Here is a 13,364-nt window from a genome sequence, read left to right on the forward strand (position 1 = left end):
TTTTTTTGTTATAATTAATATTAATTATAGTAATAATTAGGTAATTATAATTAATAATTAATCACTAATTATTAATTAATTATAATTAATACATTAATTATAATTATAATTTGTTAATAATTAACTATAATTAATCGAAATTAATTATAATTAATTAAACAATTATAACTAATAATTAACTACTAATTATTAATTAATCATAATTAACTAATTAATTATAATTATAATTAAATATAATTAACATTAATTAGAATGAATTAACCCTCCCCTTTTTCTCTGCTTACGGGATTCGGCCAAAGAAGCGTGAAAGGGAGAAGTTACCTATACAGCAAGCGGGCTCCTGTTGTTACTTCCGGCCGAAAATGTCGTAACTTCCAATTCGATCGGAAGGGAAGTCATGGACGGAGTGAAGCCGGACAAGGGTGGAGAGGCACGCGAGAAAGGGAGAAAGCGACTTCACAGCCCGCGATATCCTGTTGTTTCATCCGATCAAAATGTCAGAACTTCTGATTCGACCAGGGAGGGACGGCGTCGGAGGGGACGAAGAAGCCGGAGAAGCGCCCTAACTGGAGAAAGTTGCCTTCACTGCGAGCGGCTTCCGGCGTTGCTTTCGCACGAAATGTCGTAACTTATGATCAAGCTCGAAGGGAACGTCGTCGAAGGAGCGGTCGAACAGCACAAAGGAGCACCCGATAGGGAGAAAGTTGCTTCTACAGTCAGCGAGCTCCCGTCTGTTGCTTCCGATTCGACCCAAAGGGAGCTTTGTCGAAGGAGCTTCGTCAAACAGCCGCGAAAGAGTCAAAGAAGCGCGTGAGGGAGAGAGAGAGAGAGAGAGAGTGGGATCGCGAAAGAGACCGAAGGCCTCGTCTCTTCGGTCATTTAATGACGCGAGCGGGTGAGATTGTGGGGAGAGAGGCGAAGACGTGCGAAGAACTGACGTTCAAACGTGCGCGGGATGGCGACGACAGGTATGCACGGTCTCTTTTTTTTTTCATCCAGTAGGTCAACAATATTAAATTCATTAATTAAACTTAGCATTTTTTTAAGGACTTGTAATCAATATATTGGAATGAAAAGGCATTGGCGCGCAGTAGTGAGCAGAAGATGTCAAAATTTTTAAATTCTATCATAGAAGGATTTATGGATATTACTATTGAGGAATTGCTTAGTAGAAAGATGACTGATCTGACAAAAGAAATATATGCATGCCTACATGCAATGCAAGTTGAGATGCAATGATAGATGCAAGCTAAAATACAGAGCTTCATGGAGCAACAACATCATCACCAACAAGAGTGAGTGGCTGAGGAGAGGAAAATGATATAGAGGATTTGTTTTATATTTTTTTTGTTTTGCTTAATATAAATTTGGAGTGATAAAACCAATTGAATAATCAAAGTTGTAATTTTTAGATAATTTAATTACATTTAAAATTATTGTTCTTGGCTACATTTTTTATATGGTTAATATAAAAAGCTAGGAAAATTTTATTTGGATATGTTGTATATACAAATACAACAACAACATCATCAAGTCTTTGTCCCACTACATGGGGCCGGCTGTATGAATCCTTTTTCTCCATTGTGTCCTGTTAAAAGTCAAATTCTCGTTTAAATCTAATAAAGAAATATCATTTCTAATATTTTATAACCAAGTCTTTTTAAGTCTACCTTTACCTTTTTTAACATTAAGTCGAATCTAAACATCTACTTTCCTAACCGGGTCATCAGAAAGCCATCATTTTATGTGACCAAACCATTTAAGGCGACTCTCTCTAATCTTACCTTCCATGGGAGCTACTCAACCCTTTTCACGTATATGTTCATTTCGTATCCTACCTCTAAGGGTAAAGCCACTCATCCACCTGAGCATCCTCATCCCTGCAACACTTATCTTAGTATTATGCTTCTCTTTTAATGGCCAACATTCGGCACCATAAAGCATTGCAGGTCTCACCACCATCTTAAGTTTGAGGGGGACTTTTTTATCACACAATAAGTCTGATGCATTCCTTCAATTTAACCATTCAACATGAATTCTACTGATAATATCTCCATCTATTTCACCATCACTCTGAACAGTAGATCCAAGATATCTAAAATATGTACTCTTATTAATGACTTGATCGCCCAAAGTTATAATTCCCTCACTAGGTCTATTTCTACTAAAATTACACTCCATATAGTCAATTTTACATCTGCTTAAACGAAAACTTTTAGACTCTAAGGTTGACCTCCATAATTCAAGTTTACCTTCAACTCCCTCTCTAGTCTTATCAACAAGAAGAATATCATCAGCAAAAAGCATACACCAAGGTACATCTTCTTGCAAATGTCTAGTGAGAACATCCATAACTAAAGAAAAATGATATGGTATTAAGGTTGATCCTTGATGTAATCCAATCGAAATAGGAAAATACTTGGTCAAACTTAGGGGTGTCAATTTCAGGTCACGGATCGGCCGAACCCGAAACTGACCCGGCACTATTCGGGTCAAATCCGAACCTGAACCGTTTTTGCAAACGGGTCAATTTTTCGGACCCGAACCTGACCCGCTTCGAGTCCAGGTCAACCCAACACGACCTGAATGACCCGGGATCATGAAAAAAATGCTAGTTTTCGGGTCCAAAATGGGTCAATCTCCGCTTTTCAGGTCAGAAACAGGTCAATTTCAAGTTGTCGGGCAAAAACGGGTTTTCGGGTAAAAAACGGATCAATTTCGGGTCAAAGGGTCAACCTGAACCCGACCCCATTTTTGAAACAGGTCGAATTGTTGAACCCGAACCAGACCCGTTACGGGTTCGGGTTGACCCTAAACTGAAATTTTCGGGTCGGGTTCGAGTCATGTTTTCAGGTCGTGTCAAATATTGACACCTCTAGTCAAACCACATTGTGTTTGAATACAAGTAATAGCTCCTGCATACATATATTTAATGATTTGAATATAAGCGTTATTAACTCCTTTCTTTTCAAGAACTCTCCCTAGCAATTCTCTTGGAACTTTGTTATATGCTTTCTCTAAATCAATAAATATCATATAAAGATCCTCCTTATTCTCTCTATATTTCTCCATCAAACCTCTCAATAAATATATGGTTTCCATAGTAGATCTAATCGGCACGAATCCAAATTGATTTTGAGAAACATTAGTATCACGCCGCAACCTACGCTCCATAACTCGCTTCCATAGATTTAAAGTATGACACATTAACTTAATTTCGCTATATTTCCCACAATCTTGTGCATCACCTTTATTCATAAAAATATGAATTAACACACTCATTCTCCACTCATTTAGCATCTTTTTAGTCTTTAAAACAGTATTAAAAAATTTAGTAAGCCAAGAAATTCCTTCATCTCCTAAGCATTTTCACATCTCTATTGGAATATCATCAGTTCCAACAGCTTTTTCACACTTCATTTTCTTTAAAGCCTCTTTAACTTCGATTTTACTAATATGCTGATAAAAACATAAATCTTTATTATCATTTAGGTTGTTAAGGTCACTAAAGTCAATCGAATTTTCACATTCTTCATTCAAAAGTTTAGCAAAATATCACATCCACCTTTGTTGAATATCATCTTTTAAGAAAAATACCTTTTTATCTTCATCCTTAATACACTTCACTTGAACTAAATCCTTACTACTCCTATCTTTTCGTTTGGCTAACTTATGCATATATCTTTCTCCCTCTTTAATATCTAATCTATTATATAAATCATGAAAAACTAAGATCTTTGAATCACATATCGCTTTTTTAGATTCCTTACATGCATTTTTATATTTTTTCCTAATTATCAAAATTTTTAAATCTAAATCAATTTTTATAACAAATCTTCTTATTTTTTATCTTTTCTTGCACATTTGGATTTCACCACAAACTATTTTTACTATTATGAGTTTTTCCCTTTGATACTCCAAACACATCTTTTACAATATTTTCTTAATATCACTAGCCACTTTTTTTCACATAATATTAACATATCCTTATGCACAAACAAAATCTTAAGATCTAAAATCTTACTCTTAAAAATATTTTTGTTAATATTTTTTAAATGCCTCCATCTAATCCTAAAATATTGTTTTACTTATTTTTTTTATTTTCTGCTCATTTATCTTAAAGTCCAAAACTAATAATCAATTTTGAGTACATAAATTTTTACTCGGAATAACTTTACAATCTTTTCATTCTAAACGATCTATTTTTTTATAAGAAAATAATCAATTTGAGTTTTACTATATCTATTTTTATAAGTGATGAGATGCTCATATCTTTTCTTAAAAAAGTATTAGCAATTACAAAATCATAAACTAAAAAAAATTTAATATGGTCTTATCACCTTCATTTTTTGTTCCAAACTCATGGCCACCATGAATGATTTTAAAATCATCTACCTCTCTATCAGCATATCCATTTAAATCTTCTCCAATAAAAACTCTTTAACTTCAAGAGATATCTTTTGTATTAATTCTTCTAAGTCAATCCAAAATTTTAATTTTGAACTCATATACAAACCTACTTGAGGAGCATAAGCACTTATAATAATAACAATCTTAGCATCAACAACAATCTTTAAATCTAAAATTATATCTCCAATTATGTTAATTTTTATAACATTTTCCTTCAAACTCTTATCTATAATCACATTTACACAATTTCTAATATGACTCTTACCTGAATACCATAGTTTAAATACTAATCAATCTCCTAAGCTTTCTCTCCAACCCATCTAATTTCATGAATACACAGAATATTTATCTTCCTATGAATCATAATATCTATTAATTACATTAATTTTCCTGGGGACCTATATTCTAAGTTTATATCCTAATATTAGTTTCAAGGACGAGCTTCTTTGCTCACATCCATCCTTGATGTGGGAACCCTTGCCTATTTAATACTGCACCTAGGCGCCAAAGCAACGGCCCTTGCACGCTTGTTACTGTATTCAGGTCATACAGCGTGTCGCTTCCAGGGGACAACCTAATATTAACATAATTTTTTAAAAGATTCATGTCATAATCATTCGACAAGTTTTACGATGGTTGTTGACTATCTAACGCAACCTTTCACTTTTCTCATCCAGGACTTAGGACCTGGCGCAACGGCAGTGTTGTTGTATATACAAATACAAATATGAGAAATTTGTAGTTGTGCTGTTCTAGATGAGAAATTATCTAGGAATGATTGTTTTTGTACTTTTGCTCTAAGTTTTCATAATCGAAAATTACAATAACCATTTTCTAGAGAAAAACTGACAAAAAAGGATGCTGACAAATTCCTAGCAATAATTCTTGCAAATAGGGGCTGCTGGAATTACTAATAGTATTGTACACCAGAGGATTAGTGGATGTGACCGGTAGTAATCCACCAGTAATTCCAGCAACCCCAATTTGCCGATAAATTGTCAAAGAAAAGAATTTTGCAACAACTTATATTTTGCTTATATTTCCTCTGGAATTTCCAACGAAAATGTTTTCTAACGGATTATATTCCATTGATAATTGTTTCCTACATAATACTTGTATCGAATGCTTGTCCGTCAGAAATTCATTAGAAATTTGATTTCTAGTGGAGATTGAACATCTTACATTATGTCAGTATTTTCATTAGAATTTCTACCGAAAAACTTTTCTGACGAATAATATTCCATTGATAATTGTTTCCTATGGAATATTTGCATAGATACTGTTCCATCAGAAATTTGAATTTCTAATGAAAATTGAACATTTACTAGAGGAAAAGTCCATCAGAAAAGCATGTTTATTCTGTACTGTATGCATTACATTATGGTTTGTAATTTAGGCATGAAGGCTTCAATAAGCAAAAATGATTAGTCAACCCATCAACTCCAATAATCCAGCGGACACATGATGGACTTGAATGAATTAAAAGAAGTTAAATTGGTTATCAATTAAGTGCATAGGTGGTTTTACAATTGGCACTGCACATTATAAGCTAGACAGGCCATAGTCTCCTCCAAGAAGAATAACATTGGAGAGGTGAAGTATATGAAAAGAGCTCATATTTCCCATAAGATATAGTGAAACAAACGAAAAGGAGGTCAATAATTAGAAAGTTCACGCAGGATGAGTTAAATGGCTTCCATTATATCTGCAATAAAATTAGCAGACACTAGCGGAGTAGTAAACAATCAACAAAAGACTTTTCATATGGGTATTCCCGTACTCTAGAACATAAATTCAGGGAATCATTGGACAAGTCAAAATATTTAATAAAAGAACCCTACAAAGTACTGGAAGTTTTATAAACCCTTACAAGAAAAAAATTAACTAAAATTTGATGAATCAATTTAGCACTGTAATCAAATCAAAGATAGATGCATAACTTAGCAAATTCCACGCCCAGAAAAATCTTGAGTTGGGTAAAATGTTGCATGTGGGTTGCTATTTCACTTGGATATTAAAATTAACAATATTATTCATTTTTTGTATTTGGCAAAAATTCAATTTATGAGATAAAATATGATCCTGCATAATTTATGCTTACAATGTGGTCTAAGTGGCCATGGGATATGAAGAGATACTCCTGAGAGATGGCTCTTTGAGGACATCTACCAATATCAAATGCTATTCTGAGAGAGGGGAATATGACACAGGTCTCTTGCCCTCCAATTGACAAGCCCTCAACCGGATAACCTTCTACAAGAAGACCTAAATTACCCTTTGATGGTGATGATTTATTCGAAAGCTCCTCACCCTTGGTTGTGCCTTGCCTCCCCATTGTAGTTGAAGACTCACTTGCCAGTATTTCACTGATCTCCTTACTTTTTTGATGCTCCATAGTAGTACTTATTTTTCCCGATTCTCTTCTTGCCTGTGAAGTTTAAAATCATGGATAAAAACCTTCTGTCATAGAATTTCTCCATTCGGGTATGAGATGGCAATTTTTTTCTCCGATGCCAAGTGAAAATCTATAAACATTTTTTAGTGAATTTCATCATAAATATAAAGTTAAAAAAAGAACAACAAAAAAATGGATCACCAGAATAAAAGCTCACACAACTTATAGTCATTGATTACAACAATGAAAGTATACCTAAAATTTAAAAAAATTGCGGTGCAAATAAAGGAATAAATGTGAGGGATGTCAAGATTATGATACTTAAATACGAAGAAATCTAACGAAAGTGACACATCCATGTATACTTTAATTTTCAAATGAAAAAAAAAAGTGAATTTGCAAACAATTTTTTTTTTAGGGATGGTAAGTTTAAGCAAGCAAGAAAATGGTAGGGTACAAGTTGCAACATTCCAGTCGTTTGGCAGACTGTGAAGGTGGAAAAGCCACATCAGTTCAGGAAGTTTTATGTAATTCCCCGCATCTTAATTTCAAACTATTCTGTTTTGTAGTAGTTTCAACATAGAGCAACTTGTTCAGAGTTAATGAAAGGACTTTTTTGTTGGTTGCAAAAAGAGGATAATGAATAAATGCATATAAACTGTGTTGGATTTAAATTTACTTATAGGCAATACTAGAATCTTACAAACAAGAATGGAACAAGCTTAATAGAGAGAGACGAGAGAAGAAACAAGAACTAGCGAGAAAACTCTGAGAATCTCTATTAGATTCATGTAAGAAAGTACAAGCTGATGTGTCAAAGTCAACCAGAATGTGACTAAATATTATTGAATGCCTCAAGTTCAAACATAATGCTATTTATAGGTTTAGGTCAAGATTCAGTAGTATAGAAATACCCATATTTGACCAAAAAAAGTAAAATTATCTAATAATACTCCATAAGTGGAGCATTAAGTGGAAAAATCTGAAAGGCTAATAACTGTCTAAGTAAGGATGAATTCCAATGAGAGTGATTTCCTAATGAGGACCAATTCGATACGAGAACAAGTTCCCAATGAAGATGACTTGAGTGAGGATGAATTCTGCATCAGAACGAGTAACCAACAAGTGCAAGTTCCATACAATGATGAGTTCCCACAAAATTAAAGTTCCTAGTAAGGAGGAGTCCTGTCTGAGAACGAGTTCCAATAAAGATGAGTTCTATATAAGGAAGAGTTCTCAACAAAGATGAAGTCCACGTGAGGATGATCTCTTGATAAGGGTGAGTTTGCATGAGGATGAGTTTAATGTAAGGACAAGTTCCCAAGACAAATTCTAGGGGATGAATCCCACTGTGAAGTGTTTTAAGAGACAAATTCCCTTACTGACTTTCAGGAGGACAAATTCCAATGACAAGTTGCAAGGGATGAATTAATTGAGACTAGTACGGAGCCAAAAACGCAGACAAAGGCATGTTCATATCCAATTCAACTGCCTATCAGGATAATTTAAGCTACGTGGGATCAAGATAACTCGATAAGGGTCCGAAAATGTTAATCAAGGCTGAGCAACCATCATTCAAGCATGAGAAAATTCAGTTATTTGTTTATGTTTACAAAAATGATTTCAGGTTTTATTTTTGGAATTTTAGTTTAATAGTTAGGTGTTTGATAGTAAGGATAATTGAGGATATTTGAGTCTTTTTTTTTTTTTTGGTTGTCCTTTCCTTTTAAATACCCAAAAAACAAGGATATTTAGGTGTTTATGTGTTTGTCTTGTTATATATTAGAAACCTGTTTAAAAGCATGTGGAGAGAATAAATTTTAAGTTTCTTGTTGCTAAATTCTAAAAATTCTCTTAGTTATTAGAGAGAATGAAAACTCATCGGAATTTCTCCCTGGCATTCTTCCCTGACTTATCAAACAACCTTCTATAGTTGGTTGTGGTGTCATTACATGCCAAGATTCTTGCTCCATTGTAAGCAACGGGTTTTGCTTTTCGTTTCCACCTTCACCTCCTCCCCTTTGGTTCTTGTAAATCCTGCTAGCTGAAAGTTGCCGAAAGGTTCACGGAAGTTATCATTTGGTATCAAAACCATTCCAGGGCTATTGGCAGGTTTACTAAATCTTAGAATTTATCTTCTTCTACTTCACTTCATACGTTGTTTTCCAAGAACCAAAACAAGATTACAAAAAATTTTCAAATTCTTCCAAAGCAGAATTTCAAAAATCTTGAAATCCTTGCTCTTCTAAAACCAGATTTAAAAAATCTTGTAATTTCTTGATCTTCCAAATCCATATTTCTGAAAAGTTAACATTTCCAAAAATCAGTAATTCCACAAAATTAGATCCAGAAATTCTGCAAAATTCTTGATCTTCTAAATTCAGAATTCTGAAAATTTTACAGTTTCCAAAATAAAAATTTCTAAAATTCATTTCTGAAATCATATTTCATAAATTCAGCAAATTTTGATCTTGCAAATTCAGAATTTTGATATTTTGGTGAAGGTTGAGCTTCCCCGTTTTGAATTCAAAAGGCATTTGTTGGGCAAGTAAGAATTTTCTTGGTAGAGATGAGGAGATCATGCTGCGCTTTCTCTTGCTTGAGATAACACTCTCGTAAAGGTCCTTTTGATCAGAATACTTCTTATTGAAGGCATCATCCATGTTCGCTGCCCACAAGAAAATGCTACCCTAAAATATGTTAATAGAACTTGATGTGAAGTGGAGAAGTTTGGTTGGCTAACAGATGCCTAAGCGAGGATGAATTATTGATGAGAATGATTATTATGTGAGCATAAGCTATGTATGAGGATGAGTTATCTGAGAAGCATGTTCCAGGTGAAGATGACTTCTTGTGAGGATGAGTTCCTAATGAGGATAAGGTCAAATTACTAGTAAAGATAAGTTCTATGTGCAGGTAAGTTCCTAACAAGGATTAGTTCCTAGTAAGGATGAATTTGTAGTTAGGATGGGTTACCAATAAAAATAAATTCCTAGTGAGGACAAGTTCCATGTGAGGAAGAGTTCTCTTGATAAACTCTAGGGGATGAGTTCTTGGGGGAAAGCTCCTTTGTCAAGTTCCAACAAAAGAATTCCTTTGATGAGTTATAGGGGATGCATTTCCTTGATGAGTTTTTTTGGCAATTTCACTGAACAATAACTCTTAATTAGATTGACAAGTGCACTAAGCAATAGCTAGTGACTAATAAACCAGATTCAAGTTCATGAAATGATTTGATCAACCTAAAGCAGAAGTACATAGTGTACAAAATGAACTTTATAAGTGCTAATATATTGCTAAAATCTTTGCAATCACTTTAAACGCAACAGCTTTTTAGGCCATCATCTTCAAAAATTAAAAGAAAAAAATGTTACCCACAATTTACATTTACATTTACATTGTAAAACTTTGATTGCATTTAAAAACTTCACTGCATGCAAAAGACTTTTTTTTTATGACCAAATACAAATAAAAAATCACTATATCCTCCACAAACAGACAGCCACAGCCTCTCAAGGATTGGTGACGGAAACCCTATAAACAGATTTCTTCTATTAACATTCTTATCTATAGAGATCTATGTTCTTCTAGATATAAGATTCTATCAATAACATGGAGTTATAAGCAAAAAATTTCATTGTAAAATTAAAGTAATGACATGAACTCAGTACAAGAACTTCTATAAGGAACTCTTTGTGGGTCTAATTGGTTTGAAGGAATTAGGGAGAATTCAAATGTATTTTACTTCAAAATTTCATATTGGAAGTCTGGTTGTAATTAAATTAGTAAATTGAATGTAGCTAAAAAAAAAATAGAATCGTGGCATTTTTTATTGGCAATTCCTTATCAAGCTTTAGTGAAAAATTTTAAGAAATTTTTATTTTCATCAGTATGACTCGCACACCTCCATACAAGAGAAAAAAACTTAATTTCTCTTTGGAAAAATTTTGGGTCAATATGGATCTTAAAGCTATTAGATTTGTTTAGTGATGAGTGAGAAATTAAAAAAAAAATTATTGAACTAATCTTAAACTAACATCATCCCAAATAAAAAACTTGGTTACGATATCCTAACCCAATTATTTCTCTGTCACTGGCCAAATAAAAATGCAAAAAACAAGTGACTAAATTTCCAATAAATCAAACAAGTGAGGCTAAACAACTATCAATTCTATTCTTTTACTAATTCCATTACTGTTTCCCTTTAATTCCGATTTTAATAATATCTTCAAACCAAACATTGCCTATAATATTCTATGTCCCGAAAATGGTTTCTCCAGTTTTAAAAGTCAACTTCAGGAAGCCAAAGTAAAAAAGCAATAGATAATATAGCATGGAATTCAAAATTCGAACATGCTCAATTAATCATCATCGTCAACTGATGCTATTTCATTAACCCTATCCATGATTCTCTAGCTCCTTAGATGGCTAGAATGCTCAAAACAATGCCAATAAAGCAAGAAAATCATCCAGATCACTTTTTATATTCATCACCATGACCGAATGTGGAAAAAATAACAAACAAAACGAAAAATGGAAAGTTCAGAAAGATTTATTCAAATATTTGGAAGGCAGTCTAACCGCACAAGAATAAGATGAAGCGCCGTCGAATAAGAAACCTGGAAAGCCCAGTATAAGGGAGGCACAAATACTCTTGCGAGGACTAGTTTCTTAATGAGGTCAAGACCGGATTCAGGTTTAACCGACAACCCAGAGTTGGGCAAATAATTGGGTCAGGTGATCGGAGGCGGAGATAGGTCCGAATACTAATAAAATATTATTTTAAATTAAGCGCAGGTAAAGCGCAAGTAAAGCGCAGGTAAAGCGCAACTAAAGGACAAGTAAAGCGCAACTAAAGTGCAAGTCAAAAAGCGCAAGTAAAGCGCAGGTAAAGTGCAGGTAAAGCGCAAGTAAAGCGCAAGTCAAAAGCGCAGGTGACGCGGCAAATTTTTATTGGATGTCCGAACTTATTTTTCGCCTCCGGTCACCTGACCCAATAATTTGCCCCAGAGTTGACCCTTTTTTACCCAGAAAAGTGGCCTGTCGCATCATGCCAGCGTTGTCGGGTCCGTCAAGACGTCACGAAGTTGTCGTCACGTTGCCCAGCTGCCGTCACATCAGGCCGCCGAGCAGGCCGCTCCTCCTCGCCATGCCGCAGCCTTGACCCGATGCAAGCCGCTCTGTGGCAGGCCGCTCCGCCTCGACCATCATGCATGATGACTCGGCCAGTCAACCTCGCCCAGTGGCCAGGCCCTACGCTGCTAGGCTTGCGTGAGTTGCGACTCAGCAACTGCGCTCGTGGGTGGGGTCGGGTCAACCCAATAACCGGCGAGGGTCGGATCCTGGTTGAAAATCCTGACCCGTTTAGCTAAACGGGTAGGGTTCAGGTCAACCCGTTTACATCCGGGTCAACCCGAGTTGGATCCAAACCCGACCCGTTGACTCGAATTGACATCCCTAGTGACTCTCTCAAAACTTCGAAAAATTATTACGTCCCCTCCGAGCGCACAGTACGTAGGTAGTGCATCAGATGATTTGACACATTCGGATTGGCCTTTGAACGCATCCAGACACCGCACAGAATAATCTCTCCAAAACTCTTTTCTTCAAGTGAAGCGGCTATCACAATGGAGAAATTATTACGTGCGGAATCCAAACATAAGTCGAACTCCTAACTCCAGTTAAATCATGACAAGTGGATCGAACAAGTTGATATTTAATATGAATTTTGTATTTTTTTTTTTTTTATCAATTCAATTGATTCGGTTCAGAGTTTTTTCGTTCAAATTCAAGGTTTGGGATTAGTGTTATTTTTTTTAAATGAAAATACAAGTGAAAGCTCTCCAATATTTAGAATTTTAGTTCAATAAACTTTTGATACTGCTGAGAAAGAAAAAAACTAAAAAAAGTCAATTAAGTAAAAAATTGGTTTGGAGGATGGCGTTGTATCATTCGAGCATATGATATATCCACAAGACGCAAAGTCCAAAAAGTGGTATACAAAGATTCAAGAAGAGGAACACTTGAAGTTGAAAAAACTACAGCCAAAAGAAATGATAACTTTTTTCTATACATTTTATACTAACATTAATTCATAACAAAGAGCTTATATTGTACTATTTGATTAATTTTTTCTGTAAAATAGCATTAGTTTTTATAGGTAATTTTTGTATTGATATTTTATTCTTACTGCATTCTCCATTTAAGTAACAAAATGTATATGCTTACAATTATTCCTAACAAGTTAAATTAAAGTTGCACATTTGAGACACATTAAATACTCTTTTTCATTTATGCTTCTCGCCCTGTTCATCAATGAGACTGAAGATTCTAGAAATTTTGAGCAGCCCTCTCTTATTCAAAATGGGCGATTTTTTTTTTTTTTTAAGAAATTTTGAATTTTTATTTTTGTGAGAAGAAGTTATGTGATTCATATAAAGTTTTCTAAGGATTGGGATGTGATTATAGGTCGAAAAAGAGTAATTGTATTGAAACTAAATATAAACATGAAATTTTGAAGTAAAATACTTTGAAGTGTTTGATTTCAATAAACAGGAGA

General features: G+C 34.4%; 1 protein-coding gene and 1 long non-coding RNA gene across 2 annotated transcripts in view; one reads left to right on the forward strand and one right to left on the reverse strand.

Moving 5' to 3' along the window:
* LOC110096011 (tRNase Z TRZ1-like) overlaps positions 1-11,459 on the reverse strand; it is a 25,983-nt gene extending 14,524 nt beyond the window's left edge. The window contains exons 1-2 of the mRNA XM_028698804.1: positions 11,387-11,459; positions 6,481-6,935 (exon numbers count right to left, since the gene is read on the reverse strand). Of these exons, the coding sequence (XP_028554637.1) occupies positions 6,481-6,805 (325 nt within the window). The 5' untranslated portion in view covers positions 6,806-6,935; positions 11,387-11,459. The remainder of the gene's footprint in view (positions 1-6,480; positions 6,936-11,386) is intronic.
* LOC114580787 lies at positions 325-1,436 on the forward strand. Its single transcript, XR_003702350.1, has 2 exons — positions 325-968; positions 1,048-1,436. It is a non-coding gene; the product is annotated as an uncharacterized LOC114580787 (long non-coding RNA).
* Positions 11,460-13,364: the final 1,905 nt, after the last annotated feature.

The sequence above is a fragment of the Dendrobium catenatum genome, unplaced genomic scaffold (assembly GCF_001605985.2).
Source record: "Dendrobium catenatum unplaced genomic scaffold, ASM160598v2 fragScaff_scaffold_133, whole genome shotgun sequence".
Taxonomy (NCBI): domain Eukaryota; kingdom Viridiplantae; phylum Streptophyta; class Magnoliopsida; order Asparagales; family Orchidaceae; genus Dendrobium; species Dendrobium catenatum.